At 39.9% G+C, this 25,978-nt stretch overlaps 1 protein-coding gene and 1 long non-coding RNA gene across 11 annotated transcripts in view; one reads left to right on the top strand and one right to left on the bottom strand.

Moving 5' to 3' along the window:
- Window positions 1-25,978, bottom strand: part of PARD3 (par-3 family cell polarity regulator) — a 666,051-nt gene that overhangs the window by 239,885 nt on the left and 400,188 nt on the right. For 6 of the 10 annotated variants that reach the window (XM_048837718.2, XM_048837717.2, XM_048837715.2 and 3 more), the window contains 3 exons: window positions 11,346-11,485; window positions 4,579-4,707; window positions 243-281 (listed from right to left, as the gene is read on the bottom strand). In XM_048837718.2, coding sequence (XP_048693675.1) covers window positions 243-281; window positions 4,579-4,707; window positions 11,346-11,485 — 308 coding nt within the window. The remainder of the gene's footprint in view (window positions 1-242; window positions 282-4,578; window positions 4,708-11,345; window positions 11,486-25,978) is intronic. The other 4 variants (XM_048837722.2, XM_048837719.2, XM_048837721.2 and 1 more) reach the window with 1 other exon arrangement.
- On the top strand, window positions 8,707-9,880 carry LOC125631287 (uncharacterized). Its single transcript, XR_007354912.1, has 2 exons — window positions 8,707-8,809; window positions 9,259-9,880. It is a non-coding gene; the product is annotated as an uncharacterized LOC125631287 (long non-coding RNA).

A 25,978-nucleotide genomic window follows, 5' to 3' on the forward strand; every position in this document is an offset into this window, starting at 1 on the left:
TAGAGACTAACCAATTTATTTGAGCATAAGCTTTTGTGAGCTACAGCTCACTTTACCTGTAGCTCATGAAATCTTATGCTCAAATAAATTGGTTAGTCTCTAAGGTGCCACAAGTACTCCTTTTCTATCTACAGTATAGAATGTGAAAGGAGGGTCTGTAAAACTTTAATTGATGGAAAAGTGCCATATAAATTTTAAAATATTTTGCGAGTCTTCTGAGATGTAAAAGACAAAGCTCTTACCGTTTCCTTTGCAATTTGTGACTGGCTTTGTTCTGCACTCTAAAGGAAGTAAAAAAAGAAAATAAATAAGAACATGGCTACATAAGACATTCACTGTCTATTAGCAGAGGGAAAGGGTCTCAATTCTGGCATGTCGCGGAGATGGGGGAGTGTAGGGAGCTGGTTGGATTCTGTGATCCACAGCCACCCGACCCTGGCACACTGTAAGAGTTGCACAGGCACAAATCTTATACCAGACCTAGGAACATAGCCACATTCACATCCCCTATCAAGCCCCGTGCCCTCCATTTCTGCCAGGAGTGATGAGGGTGTGGTTGGCACAGGACAAAGCCCAGCTGTCCACACTACCTGTATGCCAAAGGAGATTTCTCCTACTCAGGGGGAGTTCTCAGCTGACCACCCCTTGCTGAATTAAGGCCACTTTACATGGTACAAACCTGGACAATCTTGTGCAAACATTTTAAAGAAATATCTGCTGTCAAAATGGCCCACGCCTCTCTCAGCAGAAGCATGGCTTTGAGTTTGGCAATGGAATGGCCACACCCTGTGGTCGTGAGGGGAGAGGGAGTGCTCACGCTCAGCCACACCGGACCCCTTCCACTGCCATCAGCCTCTCCTTAAGCCTAAGTGTGCACGTGGGTACAGGCCTCAGGGGAAAAACATTCTTCCCCATAGGCCAATTTGGAAGTGTGTTTGGGGAACCGACTGGTTCTTACAGGCCCAGGCCCACCCAGGCACCCAGGCCATCTTGCCACTACTGCTGCTCAGCCCTCCCTGTCCAGCTGAGGTATCGCCAAGCTGTGTTTCCAGGATGCTCTGGGTCTAGCCAAATGCCTTATTTGGTAGGATTTTTTCTCTCTAGTCCAAAACGGCAAGCTGGCTAGGGGTAAGTTTATTTGAGGTTTTCTGGCTTCCTTGCAGCATCCTGGATACTCAGTTTTTTGGCCAAAAGGACTGGGAATAAGAATAGAAATTTAATGTTAGGAAGTTTTATGTGAACATCTAGTGAGCTACAACTTGCAGCCAGTGTCCAATGATGATAAAAGAATGAAAGGGTGAGCTCTCAGAGATAAACATAAGTAAGGGATTCAGGATATGCAGGTGGAACTACTACCTCACAAGGCAGAGGAGAGACCTTAAATCTGTATCTGCCTCCATCTTGGCTGAAACTGGGGACTGAACCTGGGGCCTCCAGAGCTTGCACTAAAGAGCTACTTTCTCAGAACTGTAACATAATTTGCATCCTCTGTGGACTGGGCACAAAGGAGGCATCCTCATTCTCCTCTTGGGGAAGGGCAAGAGGATTCAGAGGAAGTCTGTGTCCTATTGGTTAAGCTGAAGAGGACTAACCCATATTAACTGGCTATGTGGCATGACGCCATTTATCAGCACAGTGGATCCAAGAAAATGCCTGGCATTTTGGGGAAGGGTGTGATAGTTCTATCACCACCGTCAGTTAGAATTAATAAAGTTGCAGCCTGGCACTTGGAATTCCTTCCCTGCATTTGTGTTTTATTTGCCTGAGCATCCTGACCAACGTAAGTGCAGGTTTCAATGCTGCTGGTGCTGAATAATTATTGTCTCTCATGTGCACATATGATTTACGATTTTACAGTAAACCAAGACAGTCTTTGCTTAAACATTCCCTTAATTACCTATATATAAATAATACTGTGCACTTCCATAGCTCCTCCCAGCCAACAATCTCAACATGCTCTAAAGACATTAAACTTCACAACTCTCCTGTGATGTAGTCAAGTTTTGTACTAAGGCAAATTTAGAACATAAGAATGGCTATACTGGGTCACACCAAAGGTCCATCCAGCCCAGTATCCTGTCTACCGACAGTGGCCAATGCCAGATGCCCCAGAGGGAGTGAACTTAACAGATAATGATCTAGTGATCTCTCTCCTGCCATCCAACTCCACCCTCTTACAAACAGAGGCTAGGGACACCATTCCTTACCCATTCTAGCTAATAGGTATTAATGGACTTAACCTCCATGAATTTATCCAGGCTAAGTTGTCAAAAGTCATACAGAAAGCAGAATCCACAACCCCTGATTCCCCGAATCAAATCTAAAGAACTTTTTATTCCCATGACAAGCCATACAAGTGTAGCCAAAGTGTAAATGGCTGTAATATTGAGCTCCTGTCAGCAGACAACTCCCAGGCCGGTGCTTTATGCACAAGATCGTATCAAGTAAATGTTTACAGAGTATTTATATCATGAAAACTCTGTTTATATATTGCTTATTAAATGTACTTACAATATTTATTTGTAAGAAATAATAAAGCAATATGGAAAAGATGGAGGGAAAGTGGGGAGGACACAAAGGACGAAGTATTGCATTGGACCATGTGTAAAAAATTACATTTATCATTAAGGCAAACAGACACAGTTTAGATTTTTTTTTCCATATAAAACTTCTATATGTGAAATTTTGATAAAAGTCAAGATGATGAATAGTTTTCAAACAAATTGTCTTTATTATTTCTTACTAGCAGACGGAAAAGCACCACTTCAGAACAAGTGTCAGTTCAGCAGCTCCCCACCACTTCTCTACTCATGCTCTTCATTATGCCCCATGACAGCTGCCAGCCGAGCAGAGTTGGAACTTGGTCATGTCAAGGTGTGAATGAACAAATCTTTATTCAATCAGGATTCATCAGACATTCCAGGTTAGAATCTCAGATAGTGTATTTTGCTGTAGCTCCATTGGAGTTAGAGCAATTTACACCAGCTTATGATCTGGACCTCTGATTATGTAGGTAAGTAAAGACTTCTCCATCTACCACCTGCCATGACTATGCTGCTATACTGACCTCTGTCAAAATACCACAGAGAGTGGCATCAGCACAGCACCAGCAGGGAGGCTGCTGAGGCTCAGCTCTTTTAAAGGAGCTGATTCACTTTGTGATGTCAAAAGATACGCAATAAAACTAAAATTAAACTGATTAAATATTACGGTTAACATGTACTTCTAGGCTATTCTAGATACAAGGAAGTTAAATCTTTACAGGATTTTATATGCATTACTATTCATTATGTATTATAACAGGAAGATTAATATAGAAATAATATATACAAAATTAAGATATATTCTTGCTACTAAGAGTTTATTTACAACACACAAAAATATTTCCATTCACCTTTCCTGTAAGTTATCAATATTGTGAAAATTACATCACAGAAGCTTGTAAACCAATTGCTTTCACCTTTCCAGCCATTCAGAAGCATGTGATGCGATTTCCATACCATTCAATTTGATTCAGTCTTTAAAGGAAAGCTTTCAGAAACCATGACATATCAGTACGTGAAGTCACATTCCAAAAGAATTAGGCTAACAAATTTAGCTCATTTGCAGCCTTCTCAACCACTACAGTTTTTTAGGGTTAAATGCTGTTTTGAAAGATAAAAGACAGAGCAAGGACTGATATTAAATGCTTTAAAATGCCAAATAAAAATGCATTCTTTCTGCATTCAAGATATTAAAAATCCTGTAGAAATGAAACAATTTGTTCATCCCACCAAAAAAGACAGCAGTTGCTCTTATTCTGCCTGTTTATGAGAATGCATCCAAACAATTTATTTTAATAGCTATATATTTATAACCATAGCACTTTAATTGAATATAAAACATAATACTGTTTATATTCATAGTCTACCTTTTTATAACAAAAGTTATCATGGGTAATAATCAAGGAAATATGTGTATACACTTTGCAAGTTGAACCGGTGTTGTAATAAACCATGATTGTTTCATTTCACTCAAAGTATTCAGAATACATTCTGTGAATTACCCTGCTAAATTAATAACAATGGGGGTCCAATACCACATAGGGGACGCTTTATACTAAAATAATAACCTTTTTTTCTTGCAAATTCCTCTTTTGGTACCATAGCATTCATACAGTCCATTCTGGCTTACTTTTAAGTGCTCGGAAATTTTTTTGATCAAGTGGCAGGACAAACAGTAAGTTTTCAAACACAGACTTGTGAATGTGAAAGGTATGAAATAATCCACTTGTCTCATGTATTCAAGTAAAGTCCATGCAATAGTTTTGTTTGTAATAAGCATTTCCTGTCCCCCAAAACACCACCATAATCTGATTTTAAAACTCCCAGTCACATATTGTAGTGAACATACAATTCCAAGACCAGAGCTAAAAAAAAAAATAAAAAACGTTCATGTAAAGTTAACATGACCAGAGAATAACAAAAACTGATTTTCTTATCTTCATTTCTGGTCACACACATTTACCAGCAGGTATCAGGACCAGACCATTTGCTTAAATTAATCTAAAATCTCCTAGATGCTCTCTGTTTTACGCACCAGTTCCCTTGGATGGAATGTTTCTTCCTGACGGAAAATCAAAAGGCTCACAGTCCCTCCCATCTTAGTGCTTCTCAGCAGGGAGACAGCTTCCTCCTGGGTTTTGCCGGTTAAATCAACTCCATTTACCTGTGACAAATAAAACATATAAAACTGCTAAGACTCCAGCATTAGAAAATATTACTCTACCCATCACACAGCACAATTCACTTGGAGGCCAAACTCTGTTACAAATCTAGAAGGAACTAACATAATGACTCTGCATCTGCTCCTATTCAAGTCAATGGGAATTTTGCTAATGGGATCAGTAGGAGCAAGGAATCTATAGGAAAATGCACAATATTCGTGGTTCTGGTCTTACATTTCCATTGATGATTTCTAGCATTCAAGAGAAAGAGATGACCAGGAAAGGGTTCACACTGACAGCTCTGGAGATCTCAGGCACCTTTATGCTCAAGAACAGAGCGTGTGTGGCAGAAGTGGAACTGTCCCCTGTGATGGTTCTCGAGGTGCCCAGGATTGTGAGTCACCAAGTTACCTCCAGCAAGAGGGAGACTTGCTTGTGCTTAACTGTGGGTCAGCTCCCTCACACCTGCAGACATTTATCCACCCAAATGAGCTCCTCTGGGCTCTGCCAGCCCTTATTTTGTCTTGCAGGTTAACAATACATGCACCCCAATCCCAGAGCCCTGCTGAAGCATTCCCCTGTAGTGTTCAACCCCTTGTCCACAAAACACTCAGATATACCGTCTTCAGGGGAATAGTATACACAATAGCTTAAATGATTCAATTCAGAATCAGCTCCTTGTACAGTACCATAGCAGTGAGATACATATATAGTGAAACCAAACATAAGTTTATGATCAAAGATCAAGAGATCATGAGTAAGGATAATGGAAACAGAAGGGTTACATATAAAACAAAATCATAACACAGTCCCTAGAGACTAAACTTAACAGGCTAACAGTCTCACCCCAAATATCCTTTGCAACAATTCAGCCAAGGCTGGTTGTGATCCTGTTTTCATGGATGTAATTGCACTGCTCGATTACTTCCTAGGTGCAGGATAAAGAGGTGTCCCTTCCTTCCTTGCATTCCCCTTATATTCCTAATGTTGCCAACTCTCATGATTTTGTTTTGAGTCTCATGATAATTGTTTCCTTAAAGGCCCAAGTCCTAGAGTCAAGTGGATATGTGATCATTTTAGCCTTCATTCTTTTAAAAAAAAAAAAAAAAAAGTTTCTAGCCCTCATGGCTGTGGAGAAAGCTTCAAAATGTGACCCCAGTGCACCTTCAAGTCTCAAAAAGCAGAAGTCAAATAAAAAGAACACCAAATCTAATATTTGTACATAATCTCATGATTGTTAGTGAGCCTGACTCATGCTTTTTGAACATTTGGGGTTGGCAATACTGTTTCACCATTTGCCCCTCAGACTCAGGACAACTCCCCTCCCCACCCCTATAATTAATTCTCCAGCCTGCTGCCTTCACATCCTCCTGCTGACTTTGCATGTAAATGACTCCCTATTGTGTTAACTTACAATGCTTAATTTACATGTAGACCAACAGAGACAAGTGAATAAACATCCTTTGCTGGGCAGAAACCTGTTTGTCCACTCTGCTTTAATTTGGATTTCAGAAACATATTTTTAGCACAGATACATAACTTCTTACATATAGCATTGGTACACACATTTCACGAGGATATGAACTAGTGTGACCATGGCTTTTATTTACGACCTCACAGTATATTCTTTAAAAAAGGAGTACTTGTGGCACCTTAGAGACTAACCAATTTATTTGAGCATAAGCTTTCGTGAGCTACAGCTCACTTCATCGGATGCATACTGTGGAAAATACAGAAGATGTTCTTATACATGTGTGTGTATATATATATGTTACTCTGAAACCTGTCAGTATATTCTTTGGTAAACCAGAATGCACATTCCAGGATTAGGATATTCTTGTAACCCTCCCTGCCAGCTGACACGAAGGGCTTTATGGTCACACCCCACAAACATGTTTTTCAGGGAGATTTTCAAAGGCACAAGTGGGAGTTAGTAGCTTAATTCCCATCAACTTTAAATGGGAGTTGAACCTACCTGTTCCTTGTACTTGTGAAAAACTTCTCTCTCTTTTTTTTTTTTAAAAAAAACCTACTGCATAGCCAAATAGAAACCCAAGTAAAATGTTGGCATGTTAACCTGTGTTTTTCACCCAAATTATGAAGAATGAAAAGGAGTACTTGTGGCACCTTAGAGACTAACTTTCTTTTTGCGAATACAGACTAACACGGCTGTTACTCTGAAACCTGTCATTATGAAGAATGTTATGATTATTATTTAAAGAACACTGAATTTTTTAAAACTGCATCAAAGATGTGTTGCAAACATGGATTTATGTGACATTTTGTTTAAACAGATAGATATTTGATAGTGACAACTACTATACATCAAAACAATCTTTTACTTATTGATGCAACATCACACGGAAACCTGGAGACCCAAGTTTTATCTTGTAATTAGCATTCCCTCCACATACACATTACAGACTGCACAACAGATATATATAAAACATGTTTTGAGAGTAGACTCTGTCCCTGTATAACAGAGGGAAGAAACCACAGACAAACATGCTATAGGGTGGAATGCAAAACCCTGTTGCTTTGGCATGCTGACAGCCTTTGCCTCTTGCCTCCTCCCCTGATACTCTGCTCAACACCTGAGCAAGCTACCAAGTGAAATTGACAAGAGATATTGCTGGCTTCACTTTGCTCTGCTGCTCACAAAGATTAGAAAAGGGAAATTTGTAGAATCTGGTCAGTTTCACTTTCTTAGGCTTTTCCATAGGTTGGTGCAGCAGCAAACTAAACTCAATAAGAGGCCTTGTGAATTTTTATTTCACTGCTGTGTTGGTACAAGGAGGTGAGTCACAGATTGAGAAAAGACCAAAGCAACAAGAGGGTGAAACATTGACTTTGGGGAGAGCCCGGGAAAGGATGAAAGAAATGGGTAGAGAGGGAAAAAGTAGAAATGAAGGGAAGGTAGGAATGCTATGAATCAGAAAAAGGTCTTTGGTTGACCAGTGTCTTGAAAAAATATATTATGCATATATGGCACTGTAACGGAGCTCCCTTCTCCACCCCTTTGACCATCACAAACAGGCGGGATACTGTCCAGGTTTATAAGCGCCAGTGTGATAGTTATTAGGTCCCCTCCATCATCAGTTCATCAGTACAGCCTTGTGCAACAAAATACAAGTGGATATAAACCACCCCCTTAACCCACTCTCCAGGGGCAGAGAGGGAAAGATACCCTTATCCTGACATCCTGCATCCCCCATAGCCCAGTGGTCCCTGAACTGTGGGGCATGTCCCCCTAGGGGGTTGTGGAGAAACGTTCAGGGGGGGCACAGCAGGGCCTGGGCCAGCACCCATGGGAGGTGGGCAGACAGCACCACCCAGCCCCGCTCTGCCCCAGCCCAGGCTTTCATCCCCAGCTGTGGCTCCACTCCCAGCCCCAGCCTCGCCCCCTGCCCCAACAATGGTCTCTCTCCTGGCCTAGGGTCTGAACCGTGGCTGGGGGGGAAGGGGAAGGATGGACAGGGGTAAGTGGGGCGCGAGGTAAAAAGTCTGGGCACCACTGCCCTAGCCCTTGCCAGCCTCCTCTACTTTAAGTGTTCCCATCTGATGGGTTGATTGTTCTCACTGGCTTGTCAGCCTCCTGCCTAATTAAGCCACTGCACACCCATCTCTCAATTAAATCCACTCTAAGGGGGAATAGCTTGTGCCTTAGTACCAGAATACAGGTCAGCACTAGGCTCCTAGCACCCTGTCACATACACTCAGCTGGAAAGAAGACAAATGGTAAATGTAGCGATATCAAGTGCAAAAGTGACAAAAGAAATCTTAGCGGACAGACATGAAAGAGAATAAATAACTCATTTTGGAAGTGACAATTAATCTAAATAAAAGATATTAGGTCAAAATCCATCCCCCATTGTAAGTAATAGTTAATGAAATGGAGTTACGTCAGGAACAAGTTTGGACCAATATTTAAAAGAAAATTTTGGCTCAAGCTGACTGTTTGACACCAGAACATCTTATTTAAGCTCAATATTGTACGTGACAGAATGTGAATCTCCACCTTGAAGCAATATGACACTACAACGATCTCATCTGCAGGAGCAGAGGGGATGGAGAGCCGGGAATTTTGCAAGTAAACCTGAAAGGGTAAGAGGTATTTGTTTTTAACTGACTTTTCTATCAAACAACAAGTATATGCTTTGATTTGCTCTCTCAATCTACTCTGTTTTCCTTATCTCCAATATCTGTGATGCTCTACTTTACGATTTTTTTCTTACAATCTTCTCTCTGGCCCCCACTGTTCCCTCAATTGTGTTTTTTCCTCTAATTTATTTGCATTTAAGGAACCATAAAATAACACCAATACCAGGCTTTAGAAGCCAGTGTCGTAAATTACAGATGCAATCCTTACACCCTGAAGGCCATATAAAACAAAAACAAAAAAGCAACAAACAGACCATATTACAAAGCAAAAGCACTCCACTTCCCAACACTGAACAAGATATTCAGCCTCAAAGCCTCCCAACCCTCCCAAATGCCCACTAAAATAAAAGAGAGCATTTCTCATTGTTTTCCCTTTGTTTGCTTTGTTTCAGCACTTTTCCAGTGTTGCAACACCTTCCCCAGCATTCAAAGACTAGCCGCACCTTTTAGTTGGAAAGAAGAGGAGAGATCTTATGATTCCAAAGCAGCAGGAGACATATGCCCTTGGTTTCATCTACATCCTTAAAGGGCCACTTATTTTGTACCTTGTCATAAATATAAAGGGAAGAGTAAACACCTTTAAATCCCTCCTGGCCAGAGGAAAAACCCTTTCACCTGTAAAGGGTTAAGAAGCTAGGATAACCTCGTTGGCAGCTGACCAAAATGACCAATGAGGAGACAATATACTTTCAAAGCTGGAGGGAGGGAAAAACAAAGGGTCTCTCTGTCTGTGTGATGCTTTTGCCAGGAACAGAAAAGGAATGGAGTCTTAGAACTTAGTAAGTAATCTAGCTAGATATGCGTTATATTCTGTTTTGTTTAAATGGCTGAGAAAATAAGCTATGCTGAATGGAATGTATATTCCTGGTTTTGTGTCTTTTTGTAACTTAAGGTTTTGCCTAGAGGGATTCTCTACGTTTCGAATCTGATTACCCTGTAAGGTATTTACCATCTTGATATTACAGAGGTGATTCTTTTACTTTTTTTCTTCAATTAAAATTCTTCTTTTAAGAACCTGATTGCTTTTTCATTGTTCTTGAGATCCAAGGGTTTGGGTCTGTGTTCACCTACGCAAATTGGTGAGGATTTTTATCAAGCCTTCCCCAGGAAAGGGGGTGTAGCGTTTGGGGGGGATTTTGCGGGAAAAGACGTTTCCACGCGGGCTTTTTCCCCGGTTATATATTTGTGAGACGCTTGGTGGTGGCAGCAATAAAGTCCAAGGGCAAAAGGTAAAATAGTTTGTACCTTGGGGAAGTTTTAATCTATCTATCTATTTAATCTGGTAAAAATAAGCTTAGAGGGTTTTCATGCAGGTCCTCACATCTGTACCCTACAGTTCAGAGTGGGGAAGGAACCTTGACATACCAAAATTTGTGTCTTACAAAAAAATCAAGCTTTTATAAAAAACTCTAATGATCAAAATGTTCCCAATTTTATCCCCCTTCCAATAATTCTGTGAAAAAAATGCTTTGCCCTACACAGGAAAGTAGGGATTGCCCCACAGTCCTCTGAATCCATAGGGCATGCACCTAGCAGATCCAAGTGTGGGCACAGGCAGGGAATGGGTGGAGGCAAGGGGCTGCCATTGACCAAGCTAGCAATGTATCTGGAGAAAGTGGGAAGCCAATGAGAGAACTGGGACTCTGAGACTCAATTCCTTCCCTGGTCTGCAGTTTACTCAAGGCAGATTGCACAATGACAATTTACTCTTTATTAATGAACAACTACTGTACCTCCATCCACATAATTTCAGAAAAATTCTAATGGAAGTAGGGTTTCTTCCCTTGAACCTATAAACAACCCCCTATGATGTTTGCAATCCAACACTGTGGCATTTTGCTGGTACAAAAAACAAACAGCATGAAAGGTGAAAAGTGCACTAGATTTTAAAAGTCAATTCATTTTTAATTATGAAAAGTGATAGAACTGGTGTAAATACATAAAAGGCTGTTACAAGAAAGAGGGGAAAAATTTTTTTCTCCTTAACCTCTGTGGATGGGACAAGAAGCAATGGGATTAAATTGCAAAAAAGGAACGTTTAGGTTGGACATTAGGAAAAACTTCCTAACTCTCAGAATGGTTAAGCACTGGATAAGCTTGCTTCGGAAGGTTGTGGAATCTCCATCATTGGAGATTTTTAAGATCAGGTTACACAAACACCTGTCAGGGATGGTCTACTCTAAAATAATACTTAGTCCTACTATGAGTGCAGGAGACTAGACTAGATGACCTCTCAAGTCTCATCCCGTCCTACGATTCTATGATTCTATTTAAAGAAATTTGTTTTGTAAAATCATTACTCTTAACCTGGCTGGGGACCCTCCTTTTAAGTATGTGCCATGTTGCAAATATACAGCCCTTAATTTGTTACATTTCCTGGGATAATATATTTTAAATGAACTAATCCAGTGACTCATGCCAAAATACAGAAAGCACCTTTTGAACTAGACTAGAGGAATAGTATACAATATTTCATCACCTCAGTAAGTCGGTCTCCAGCCTTCAGTCTCCCATCTTGAATAGCTGCACCTCTTGGAAGGATGTTTTTCACATAAATTGGAGCTGAGCCACCAATTGGTACATCTCTTGAAGTGATGCTAAATCCCAAGCCTTCTGTACCTGCATAAACAATATAAAGCATTATCATTTGTCTAAGAAGTGCATATTCATTTAATTATACTGCATATTAATTCTAATTCATTTGTTGCCAATATTTTCTGTTGTGACAATTACATACAGAAGCCTTATAAAAATACTGCCTAACAATGCTTCACAGAAAAATGTGAAAACGTAATACCTGGAAATAACAATTTTTAATCTTAGGGCCCCCGTCTTATAACACAAATGACTGTTAGGCCCTTTCTCATGAAACCTCTGTACTGGGAATTTCCTGCTCATTGCCATATCTCCAAACTTCCACTTTTGATTAAGATGAATGAGATGGAAGTAGGGCAAAGCAGATCTGGCTTTCCTTAACTTCCTCTTCCTTGTCAGTCTGGATTTTGTCCTTGATTTAGTACAAAGAGTTCACTGATTTCATTGGTCAATAATCTACTCTCCTTCTACAATGACTCTTTTAGCAATGTCAGCAGTTTGATACTGTTGACCATGAGGTTTTGCCAACTCATCCATGGACTCTGGCAGTGATGGATGGAAACAGTTCAGTGGTTCCATTCTTTCCACTCAGATAGGCCTCAGAATGTGTTATCAATTGCTCATCCACCCTGAATACTCTCTGATGTGGGCTACTACAGGGTTCCATGCTTCCTTACATTGTGTTCAACATTATATTATATAATGCCTCTAAGGAAGATAGTGAGACTGTCTAGCCTTCAGTGCTACTGAGATTGCACTCAAGTTTATGTCTCTTTTGCTGGACACAGATTATTACAGTTTCTCTGCTTGGCTAAAGCTCAATTTAGAGAAGTTGGAAGTGATCCTGGGAGGTATGAAGAAATAACATGAGGGTACCACAGGTGAAGTTGCCCGTTAATAAAGTGGTATACCCACAATTGGTCAATGTTGTGTACAGCCCAGGGTTGCTTTTGCAGCAGACTAACTCCTGGATTCACAAGTAGCCATGGTGGCTAGAAAGGGTTTTTTCCACTAGGCTATGAAAAATTTTTACTTTATCTTTTTGGTTTCAACTGTCTCACAGTTATCGGTGGGTTTGTGACCTCCACATTAGATAACCTCAACATTCCACCATGGGGTTATCATTGAGGACCATTTGGAATTTTTCATCTAGTACAGAATGTATATAGCCACTTATGGAGCACATAGCTGTTGGAGAAAGATGACATCTTCACCTTAGATTTATAATGTCCCCTATAGTTTGGTTCCCATTCACCTTAGAAACAACCTCTACCTCAGTAACTGAGATCAGCTGGGAGCTCCTGTTAACAGTCCCTAGAGCTGAACTTTGAGGAAGATGAATGTAGTATTCTCTGTGGAGGGTATGCAACCTGGAATTTGTTTAATGCAAAGCCTGAGTTTGTAGACTTTCAGGATACAGTGTCATGAGCATCTCTTTACTCTATTTTTTTTGAGTGAGTAGGGTCATATTTACATATACCAAAGAGGCTGGAATCCAGTTTAGTTGACACTGATGCATATGTTGATGTCCTTGTTTGTACATGAACCCAGAGACATACATAATTGTATACGCTCACAGATTTATTATTAACACATTTTAGAAATTGTAAAATAAAATATGTATCAATTAATTTAGGATACAAAAGTGGATTTCATTTATTTTCTTACATAAAATTCACAAGCATCACCTTCAGCAGAAAAGATGAACATATTGCAATGGCCAAGATTTCAGGAGTAATGAGTGATTTTGAGATAGAGAGAGACTCCTTGAGACACCTTACTAGTACGTCTACTCAGTAATTAAACACCCATGGCTGGCCCGGGTCAGCTTACTTAAACTCATGGAGCTGTAAAACTGCGGTGTAGATGTTCAGGCTTGGCTGAAGCCCATACTCTGGGACCCCATGAGGTGGGAGGGCTCAGACCTGGGTGCCTGAGTCAGCTGACCAGGGCCAACTGTAGGTCTTTTATTTCAGTCTAGAGGTACCCACAGAGCCAGATTTTCAGGAGGTGGATGAACAGCACTTGTAGAAAATCAGGTCCTTCTAAAGTATTTCAAATGAGGTGCCCACTAATTACCAGTCACAATTTTGTAAATCTGAGCTACAAAGCATTTTCTTAAGTAAATATCATGGTCTAAAGGGTTTAAAAGAATAAAACTCTTATAAACTGAAATTGGAATCTTACTTTATGACAACCACCACTGAAAATATGCTATTAAAAAGCCATCTAAAAAAAAAAAACTCCAACCCTCTGCCAGCCAGAAAGAGCAGTGTCTTTTCCAAGTCACGACCCCAAAAAAATCTCATGTTGACCAGGCACTCCAATAATCTGGGGAAAGATTTTGGAATATTAAATCAAGATGGTCTTTGTAGAAAGAGTTTAAGACAGGAGATGAAAAAAATTACAATTCTTTAATAAAGCTTAAGTTTCCTGCACAAAATGAAGAAAAATACTTTGATGTCTATCATCCATAAGTAAGGGTATGTGATTGATATTGTTCAGCAAGTTTGGGGCAGAGCAATTGTTATGTGCTAACCTAACATGAAATAAATTGGTCTCCCTCAGCTCTATAGGACTCAAGATATTTATGCAAATAGTTTGAAAACCTTCATCCACTTTCTAGACACTACAGAATTTATCAATGTTACTATTTGGAAAGATGGAAAAAGATATAAATTCTGCAGCCACCATATTTTGTTTAGGAGATCCTGGTATTTTAATGATCTTGCAAAATTTTCATATAATTCTTCACTTCCTTCCAAGAGTGTGAAGATGACATGCAGAAGCCTATGGTTATGGATTGATTTCTCAATAATTTTCCTTTGCAGTGTTTATCCCTTTCTTAATTTAAAGAATCTCGGTTGTGGGTTGTTCTGCTTTAAAAACACTTTTTTGGGCTATGTATTGATATTGTTTTCAAGATATTCAAGTTTCTAAATAATGTTAAGGCTTTGAGTGCATGTCCAAGACAATGTCTCTTCATGGTTAATCTTAATTCCCTCTGACTCATTATTATGTCATTGCAGATCCACAGTTCACATACCATTGTGGGGGGAAAAAATTGGACCTCACATTTTCATATTGCAAGTGTGCTTAGCACAGCTATTGTTAAAGCCTTACAAAATTCTACATGTTCACTCGCATAAGGTTAATGATTTTATTTTTTAAACACTAAGTAAAATCTTAAGTCTACTCATCTCTATAAAGAGTTGATCTGTAGGTTTTTAATGCCTAGGCAGATACATTTTCAGGATAAATTTTTCTGGGCTGATTTATAAAAGCTTTATGTTCCCCCTATAGTCAAGATGATTATTGGGTGTCCTCCTGCCCCCCTCCTTTTTTTAAAACAATTGTATTTTAATGCTATTACACATCTACAAATTTTGGTTAAATTTCATTTTAGATTTTTTGTTCTATCTTGGGATAAAAGTAAATTTTCTCCCATATGCATCATCCCAGATGCTCATTTCTACAGATGAAATAACATTCCAGTTGTATTTGTCTACTATGAAATCTCTGTACTCTCTGTTGAGTGTAAAAATGGCTGGACCTCTTCTTCAAGATGCTTTACTTTTGCATTTATAAGTATGAAACCTAAAACGTGGGTTTTTAAATACAACTTAGTTGTCTTGGATAGTTGTAATTTTATAGATTGTAATCAATTTATATTGGACTTTCCTAATGGCCTAAGAAACCCAGTTTAAAAAAAGAAAAAGAAAAAGAAGTCACAAATTTGGGAGATATTTTAGTGTGAAGATGAAATTTTTACCAGCATGCTAGTGTACAAAGTAATATTTTTTCCAACACTAATTTCTGAAGGGACAGCAAGAAATGTGGCCAACTCATTTTGTCAGAGTTGTTCTTGCTTTTGCTAGATTATTTATATTTGCAACTGATAACATTTTGGTGAACATTTGCGCTGTCCATTCTAGTCATATTTTTTGTATTTTTCACCACCGTTGTGTATTGCGTATTTAATGTTGTTTAATCAGAACCTGTGTGCTCCATATGTAGTTTGAGGGTTTGATGAACTTTGGAAATTACTATAATACATTCAACTCGGGGCAACACACATGTGGCTGGATGGATTTTATGCCTATTATTTCCTCTGTGCCCATATAATTGATTCAGGTATCCATGCTACATATGTCTCAGCCAACTTGGCAGTAGAAATGTGCATTACTTAGGTGACCTGGGAGAATCAATACCCCCCTGCTACTGAAAGATACTGAACCTATTTAGTTCATAGGGAATAAAATTGATCATCATGTTATTATTTATGAAGGAACTGTGCAAACATATGGCAGGCTCCACTGGTACCCTTGAAAGGTCCAAAGAAAAGATACTTTCAAAATTTTAAAGGAGAAAAGAAACTGGACACACATAGTCAGAACACAGAGTGAGAATGGCAAGGGAGCTGCAGGAGGAGATGAGATTTTTCCCACCTTCACAAATCCACAACAGGCTTTACTGACTTGACAGTCCCTTATAATCATCAGCACAAGACAATTTGATTCTCACCCTCAACTTAATTTTTAAGGGGTTGGAACAAGGACAGCATGGACTGACCCTTAGAATCCTTACCTGATTATCTTCCATCTGAGCTAAGCTTTGAAAGCTTCAAGTTAATCTTTTATAAGATTCCAAAGAAAGCCAGGAAATGGCTAAGTTACTGAATAAGGGCAGAATCCATGTCTCCCTCTACAGCTGCTGTCTCCAAATATGATCAAATTACACTTAATGATACTGAAATTAATGAGGCATTTAGAAATTACCCTACTGATTTGTGTAATTCAAATTCTCAAGCTTCTCTTGATAACATCAGCAGCTTTCTTGACAAGTTGGAGCTTCCTTTCTATCTCATGTGCAATGTTGAATAAGCGTTCTAGAGTCAAGTTACCCAGGGGCTGACAAGTGGCAAGCTCAGTGATAAATTCAAAAAGGGCAAATAATTGGGCAAGTACTCTTTCAAGGATAATTGCTCAGAGCAGCATTCTCAACTGAAACAGGGAACTGCAGCTTCAAAGTTTTGGTTGTTTGGGGATTTGTTTTTTGGGAGGTGGGTAGCTGGTAAAATTAAAAGGGAAAATAAAAATACAATACAATGATACAATACAATACAATGATGAATACACTATATATTGTACAATACATATATTGTACAAATATATATATAAATATATACATATATTATACATGTATATATGTATATAAATATATATAAATATGTATATATTTATATATATATATACATATGTATATATATATAAATATATATTATACAAATATATTGACAAATACAATAAAAATAAAAATTTTGCTCATCATTACATTATACTGTAAAAGTGAATATATACTGTAATGAAAATCCCTTCCTAAATACAGATCAGCCTTACTATGACCTGGGAAGTTGGTACAGGAATGGCAGGAACCTGCTTGTGTGCCACAAAGTTTCTGTTGCTTCCCTATGAAATAGGGGTTAGCCTTCCATTTTTCCTAGGATCAGCCCCTTGCTGGTAAGCAGTGTCCTTAGTATTATGTGCCAGTCTCTTTAAGGTTCTCTGCCATGAAAAAAGTGTGATCTCCTCACCCATCAGTAGTTGATGGCCTATGTCAGGTACAGGTGTGCCATTGTGCGGGAAAGTATTGCCCGGACAAAAGACACTAAGGAGACCTTGTACTTCTCAATAGGCATCTGCCCTTCCCCACTTCCTACTGCAAATTGGATGGAGATCAGTGTTAAATGAAGTGGGGAGGGTCCTGCTGCATTTACAGCCACAGTCCAGAAGTCTCAGAAGAAACAGAAGGAGTTAGGACTTAAAATGAGTATATTTGAGACCCCTACATAATCCGTAAGAGGGCAGTATCTGGAGCCGCTAAAAAGGCCACTTGGTGGTTGGCAAACCCAGCTTCCCCTGCATCGGAGCAAGTTGTACAAACCTGAGCATATATAGCCAACAGGCTACAAGGCCTCATGCTCTCCCCCACACTTCAGACCAACACAACAGCAGCATTCTCTCCAGCAGTGTCAATCTCTGCACTTTAGATATTTTACTGCATGCCTGAGCGCCAGCCAGTTACGGGAGCAGATGGAGTGGAGTACTCACCAATGTTCCCTCTAATTTTTGACAGGCCGTGCGCGCAAAACATTTCTTCTGTGCAAATTTTTGACGGGCCAAATGCGCAAAAAATTTCTTCTGTACAAATTGTTGTGCTTCTGTGCAAATTTTTGTGCGCGCGGTGTTTCGCCGTGTGCGCGGGGTTTAGGATCCGTGTGCGCACACATACGCACAGCTTAGAGTGAACAGTGCTCCTCACTCCTTGTGCTTAAGCTGCCAGGTTCCTTTGGGAACACAGATCCAAAATCCAGAGTCTGGCTCTGATGGTTCCACACAGGGGCTAAAAATAATAGTCAGTTAATGGCCAAATGCAGTATGCAAATGGAAGCTAGTCAGGTCAGGAAGCAGCTTTCCAGTAAGGGCCAGAAGGTCCTTTTCTTGACTTAAAAAGAACAACATACCTGTGTGTTACTGCTAGGCAGGAACTTTGCACACTGTTAATCCATTAACTATTATCTCCCACTGTATGTTCATGGGCTAAGCTGGAGCCCATCCAAGTTCCCATCTTCTTTTGGCTGAAAGTGCTTCAGAACAATAAAAAATGATACATTGTTGCAATGAATGTTCTTTGCAGCTTTATATCTAATTGATTTGATTCCAGTTTTGTCTGCTGGAAGCTAAAGATGTACAGGCTATTCAGATGACGAGACTGCAATATTGATTGCTAAACTCCTTGGATTCTTTTCTCGTATTTAAATACAAGTTAGCCATTTGTTGAGGATGGGGGTTGGGTTGAGCTGAAACTCAATGGTATGATGAATTGGCACTTTCTCTGGTCTCCATATCAGTTTCTGCAGATTAAAGCTTTAATTAAAAATACATACTTGTGTATATAGCCCTTCAGATTGTGCAAACTCTCCAAATAAGACCCAACTGAGTGCTTCCTTCCAGAGTCTGTAGACAAAGGAATATAGTAACTCCTTGCTTAACGTTGTAGGTATGTTCCTGAAAAATGCGACTTTAAGCAAAATGATGTTAAGCGAATCCAATTTCCCCATAAGAATTAATGTAAATGGGGGAGGGGGTTAGGTTCCAGGGAAATTTTTATACACACACACACACACACACACACAGTGTAAGTTTTAAACAAACAATTTAATACTGGTACACAGCAAAGATGATGTGAAGCTTGGTTGAGGTGGTGAAGGCAAAGGGTGGGATATTTCCCAGGGAATGCCTTACTGCTAAATGATGAACTAGCAATCAGCTCAGCCCTCAAGCATTAACCCATTGTTATTAATGTAGCCTCACACTCTACAAGGCAGCAGGAATGGAGGGAGGGGAGACAGCATGGCAGACAGAGACCGTGTGTGAGACAGAGAGAGATGTGCATTGCCCTTTAAGTACATTGACACCACTCAACGTACACTGCCTTTTTACATAGATCAGCAAGTTGAGACAGAGCTGCTGCCAGGAAGCTCTCTCCGTCCTGAGCCCTGTCGTGTGTCTCCCCTGCTCTATGGAAATGGGGTAAGCGGGGTGCAGGACACCCTGACATTAGTCCCCTTCTTCCCCCTACGCCCTCCCCCGCCACGCCCAGCAAGCAGGAGGCTCCCGGGAGAGTGCAGGAGGGCAGGAGCAGCACATGGCAGTGGGGGGAGGAACAGCTGAACTGCAAGCAACTGATAGTCTCCTGAGTGGCTGCTGCACATGGAACTTAGGGGAATGGGGAGCTGATAGGGGGGCTGCCGATCCACCCTGGTTCCAAGCCCCCACCAGCTAGCTCCAATGGGCTGCTCTTCCTGAAAGCAGTGGACAAAGCAGGCGGCTGCCAAACAATGTTATAAGGGATCATTGTGCAACTTTTAATGAGCATGTTCTCTAATTGATCAGCAATGTAACAATGAAACAAGGTTAACCGGGACGACTTTAAGTAAGGAGTTACTGTAATGGTTTAACACATTTGAACATCCATTCTAATCTCAAAAGGGTATTCATCCTGAAGTCTAATTATGAACATTTTGAACATCCACATTAACTGTTTCACTGCCAATGGTGATGTTTTCAATATATATTAGTGTTTTAAATATGAAACACCGGGAACAGTTTCATCATTACCCAAATACAGAGAGCCCATGCCATATATAGAGGAGAACAGACTTCCCTTGGGATAGTGGGCTGTACAGGTAGAGTCTGGATTATTAGACCTGACTTGAAGGACCCAGAACATAATCTGCCACTCCCTAAATATTAAGGCTCATGGGTCAAGGAGGCAAATAGCTGGGGAAAATCTATCGGCAGCACAGAGATGAAGGTAGCTCAAAGGTAAATTTTAAACAGAAGCATTTTCATTTAATGGCAGTGTTGCAAGTATTGTTCGTAAAATACATAAAACGTGGGGACATTTAAAAAAAATCCATGCACGAGTGCCACACATACAGCAATAATTATAGCAGGCAAGTAGAGAAATGGGCTCTTTCAGGTCCAGGGTATCTCTCCTCTTTGGAACCATTCTCTGGATAGACAGGTTAATTATTTCATCAACCATGCGCTCTATATGGCCAAGTGCGCTTCGTTAGAGTCTACAACACACCTGCAGAGCCAGGCAGAGAGAACACATGTTGTGATACCACAAAAGGGGGCTACATGAAGATGATCAAAACCATTTTAGATGTTCTCTGAGAAGTGGTTTTTGGAGTCCATATTTTCAGGACTGTGTATGCACAATGAGAATAACTGTATGTGCAAATGGTCAGTTAGAAACCTGTGAAATTACGGCAGTTGCATGTGCAAACAAGGTAGCTGCAAAAATTAATTGCATGCCCGTTTAGCTGTGCGGGTCTGAGAATCTAGAACATCATTTTCCCCTCTAACCGAAGAGCCCACTCCTAAATAAGCATTATGATCATTCCAGTATTTAAGTCCAGCCATTTTCACTGCATCCCTGCTAAAACTAATGGTTAGAGAGGTTTTTTTCATCACAGGAAAATGGTGTTTGTAACACCTCTCTCCAGTAACTCAAAAATGGCTGAAGTGATTTCCTTTCACTTTCACCGCAGATTTGAGGTAAAATTTTGAAACTCACCTAAGTAGTTTAGAAACCTAAGTCCCATTTTCAAAAGTGACTTAGACCTTTGGCTTTTACATCTCAATAGGACTGAGTATCCTAAGATACTTTTGAAAATGTTACCCCACGCACGGACAACTTCAGCCCAAAAGATGACTATCTCAGAAAAGTACATGCAAAAACAGGAAGCTATCATGAAAAATAGTTAGCAGTATTTGCATAGCGGGTGCAAACTCCATTTATAACTAATTCAGGGTCTCAGCCTGAAATTTTTACTTTGTCCTTATCTAGGATGCAGTGGAGTTTTGTATGAGTAAGGATTGACTAAAAACTTGGCTCTTATTCTTCAAGCAGCTCTGCACATGGGCCACTATGCCTTCTTGGAGCCCCAAATCTTCACTGGATAGCTAAACAGGTGCAAAAGTCCGTCCACAAATTGCTATTTGCAAGCTCAGGGCTCAAGAATGGACTTCAGGATATGGCTCCAAACCAGAAAAATGTAAACTCTTGCAATTCAGATTAGAAAATCTAATAACCAAATTACCTAGGCCAATTACCAAATTATCAGATAAAATAGATGGGTTGAATCATCTAAGTTGGATTTCAGTTTTTGCTATAATGTCAAAATAAAATCGTAGAATCTCTGACCTTTGGCTGACTGTTTTGGTTTTCTGAAAGTGTCTCTCTTCATGCTTGATTTATAGACAGCTTGGGAAACTAGAACTAAAGAGTTTGTTGTTGTCTCCATGGCCACTTACCATATAGGGTTTTCTGCTTAATATTTTATTAAGTATTATTAGTATTGTATTTACTAAATCTAGACAAAAAGCTATTTCAAGCCTAAATGAATTGATGCACTAAATGTTAATATATTGAAGGAGCAATGGTATTTTCCTTCAGGTGATGTGAAGCTATTCTAGTCCACAGCAGTCTTGAAATACTCCATGTTGTTTCCAGACTAGTGTGTTTGAACTCCGAGTGATGTGATGCCTAACTGAAAGCAGTCCTTTGAATGCTTTAGGGACTATTGAGCTAAATGTTACAAGCTAATGAACATATGAGACTCCTGGAATCATCTTTGGGGGGGGGGGGGGGTTTGTTTGTAGTACATTATTTATAAAGGTTGGGCCAGATTTTTCTCAGTTACACTGACTTAAATCCAGAGTAGTTTTGTCAAAAGGAGTTTATTTGGGTCTCTGCTAGTGTAACTGAGATCAAAGTTTGGCCTGATTGTGAGTGTTGTATAAGTGGCCTTATTCTCTCTACTTGTCAGCTGGGAGGAATTTTCTCTATTTCATTTCTTGTTTAGGTTTATTATAAAATATGATACACAGTAAAATGTAAATAAAAAATACAAGCCAGTTGTCATTCCTTAAGCTGTCTTAACTGGTATGAACTATGAAGAGTGACTGCAGTTCGAGCCTCAATAGTATTAGAATATCAGCAATAACCCCTACATCTGTATGCTAAAAGTTCAGGGCCTGACCTTTAAGGAAAGATAAATAGATATCCATTTTCATTTAGAAAAGCCAACAAACATTCTGCATTGACTGAAACATATTACTGACCTTCTCTTCTGACTTTATTAAGCAGCTAATGCCTATGAAAGATCAGGTTATTTGAAAATGCCAAAATGGCAATAAATATTAAGAAATCATAATTATGGAGGCAAGTACTACAGGGCTGTCCTAGTATGTCATTTTACTTGACATAGCTCACACAATATGTAAAAACACAGCTATAATAAAGGTCTCTCTCTTTATGTTGAGGAGTCAATTCACCCATACTACATCATCTAGACTACATTGATTAAATCAGAAGTGAATTTCAAGTTGAAGCCATAAATACGTGTATGCTTTAATGCACTCCACAAGGAATTTTTAATCAAACTACATTATTTGGTGAAATAACTGCCATCTGTTAGCCTCAAAGAACATGTATTTGTTATATTTCTATAAAACCTCTTACTACAATGTCTTTCGTTAGAAATAATCAAAGAAAATCAATGTCCCTATTTCACTCATTTATAATAAACTACTTGGGGGTATACTTAAGCACTTTGCTTCATTTGTTGCTCCACATTTACGTTCTCAGACTAATCAAATGAAAATCAAGATGGGAAGACATCTTTCTACAGAGGAGATTGATAAATGAATAACGAGGAATCCTTTCTGTATGCATGCATTCTATCCTAGGTTAGCATGCATAAAATAAAATATGCTAAATTATTGTGTGTGTCTGTTTATAATTTGACTCATGCTGTCTTTACATAGCAATTCTTCTTATAAAAGCAATCTATTAGAAATAAAACTGAACACCTCTGATATATGTTTTAGGTTGTGTTTTTAAAGTCTGAACTTAGAGGCATTTTTTGTCAAATCAAGTTAAATTGATTAAGTACGGGTACTCGTATTTTTTCTTTTATCTGAAAATTCATTAAAACAGGATTCACTAGTACATGGTCAAACATTTTTATAGCATGGACCACGTTCCTAGCCAGATTGCCTTGAGGATCTCCACCCTTTCCCATCTCGTGGTTCACGTCTCCCCTCCCATTCATTAGCTCAGCATTTACAGCAACTGCTTACATGTCTAAATTATACTCGGAAAATGTTTACAGTAATTATTGCTGTCTCTAATGTAGTATTTATAGGTGGAAAGCCAGGGGAAAAGTTGGCATCATGTGACCAACCAGCTCTCTGCAGGACACCAGGAAGTGAGCTACATCCCACAGTTTGAGAATCTCTGCTCTAGCAAATTAAAAACTGATGTTCCTGTTTTCTTTTTTTCCCCAACATCTTCAGCATCAAGATTGCTTTGTGACAAAATAATTATTTCCTCCAGCCAACATTTATGTTATCATAATTATTGTTGATGTTCTACAAGCTATGTGAAACATACATATTTTCACCCCTGGCTGAGAAAATTAGATGTTTGCATATTATGTCCCAGTGATATTTTCATTGGCTTCCTATTTATCCATTCCATTAAAGAACAAAAAATCAGTGTAGTGACTGGGGGCATTTTTGTAAGTACAGCAATTCCTTACTTGGCCAATAACAACATTTTTCCAACCAAGTTGTCTTAAGCTGATGGCCTTAAGTATTTCTGAAGGAGCATCAACAACAGAAGCAAACTGTCAATTCAGCCTTATGTCATCCAAGTTTGTAGAGCTTAAAATTCAGTAACCAGAAACAAGCAATCTGGTAGTTCATCAGAAGTTCACAGAAAAGGGGGCGTAATTTTAGAAAGAAAACTGCTATCCTGGTTATTATGAAGCCACAGTAAATCTCTGCCATTCAAGATACTCTGTCATCAGCTCCTTTTAAGAAAATCATTTTTATTAATTAACAAAAATCTAATGTGAAACAAATAAACTTTGCCTTCATGTGAAAGGTTAACAGAATCGGTAGATATAGCATATTCTGTCACAGTGGTAGGCTGTTTGCTATATAATTTCCAATGTCATTTCTTCATACTGAATGCAGTGCATCTTGCCTTGACTCACTCAAAGACTGTAGCATGCATTGTCATTTAAAAACTCATCATTTGCCAACAGTTACAACACAGTGGCATCTGAGACACATTAGTTCCTATTTTAAGTATAATGAAATAACTAATATTTCAAAAATGACTGGGTGGTAACTATTTGCAAATACAGACTTTTAATGGTGACTGCAGTACACAAGCTATATAATTTATATAGCTCTAAACTTGCAGACTGGGCATCTCGAAATGACTTCACCCGTATCCATGATACTAAGCAGCAAGGCACATTTCATTCTTCTAGATGGGATTGTGACTACTCTCTTGACTTGTGATGGGTCAGTTCAGTTCATGGCCATCCTCTGCCAGCAACATGCCAAGTCTTGGATAACTTTCCACGCAGCCAACAGACCGTTGCTGATCCATATTGGGCTACCACTCCCAGTTGTCAAGAGTTCCAAAAAGAAGCGGTGGAACTTCCGAAAGGCTGACTGGGAAAAATACAGGGAAGTGCTCGAGAAGAGTGTGGTGACAATACCAGCCCAGCATATCTCAGTAAATGAGACTTACCATCACTTCTGTGGTGTTACTACAAAGCAGCCTGCAGAGCCATCCCACACAGTTCACAGAATCATAAAATATCAGGGTTGGAAGGGACCTCAGGAGGTCATCTAGTCCAACCCCCAGCTCAAAGCAGGACCAATCCCCAATTTTTGCCCCAGATCCCTAAATGGTCCCCTCAAGGATTGAACTCACAACCCTGGGTTTAGCAGGCCAATGCTCAAACCACTGAGCTATCTCTCCCCTCCTGCCCCTCTCCCCCGCACTGAGCTCTCTCTCCCAACTGGTCTACATCCCCTGTCTCAACGTGGAGAGTGCAGCCTTGCTCAAGAATTATGAGGCATCTGGTGACCCAGATGTCACTGACCACCTGACCGAATCATTGGACATTGCTCGCCGAGCCAGATGGGAGGAGATGACCGAGAGGATGAGGTTTACCCACTCCAGCCGCAAGTGTTGGAGTCTGCTCCAACACCATGGAACAGCGCAACAGCCAGCTGCACTCTGCCAACCCTCAGTGACACCCAACCAGGTAGCCAGACACCTACTTAAAGTGGCCAGAGCACCTTTGGAGAAACAGGTGCGAAGACAATTGAGGAACGAATGGTGCATGTTTAAACGTGTACATCAGAAGCTACCAAGAACCACTAGCTGGAACAGAGCTGGAACAGAAACTGGGTAGCATCAAGTGTGGAACAGCTGTGGGCTATGGCAACATATCTCCACAATTCCTGAAAAACCTTGGGCCCTGTGCTCGGCTTTGACTTGTGAAATTCTTCCCCAAGATCATCAGTGAAGATATATCACTGAAGATATGGTGCACCGCAAAAGTCATTGGCCTCCTAAAGCCTGGAAAGGACCCAAGTCAAACATCAAGCTGTCATCCCATATCATTATTGTTGGTGTGCTTCAAGGCACTGGAGCACTTGGTCCTTCAGTGCGTATTACCCGACAGGGAGAAAATTTTGCACCCTGACCAAGCCAGCTTTCACCAAGACCGTAGCACTTGCAACCAAGTACTCATGCTGACCACATCTGATTAAATGTCTTCCAAAGAAACTTGAAAACAGGTGCTGTTTTCATTGACCTAACAGCGATGTACGATACGGTATGGCACACTGGCCTGCTCATCAAGGTATCACGGGTCCTGCTACCTTGGGTCATAGGCGTTGTTGAACTGTTCCTCCACGATAGGCAGTTCAGAGTCCATATGCAGGAGAAGACGAGTGCTTAGAGATGACAGAGCAATGGGTTACCCCAGGGCTCTGTGCTTTCTCCAACCCTGTTCAATCTTTACATTAATGACATGTCAACAACAGAGTCACAAAAGTTCATTTACGC

Source organism: Caretta caretta, chromosome 2 (assembly GCF_965140235.1).
Source record: "Caretta caretta isolate rCarCar2 chromosome 2, rCarCar1.hap1, whole genome shotgun sequence".
NCBI classification, from domain to species: Eukaryota; Metazoa; Chordata; order Testudines; family Cheloniidae; genus Caretta; species Caretta caretta.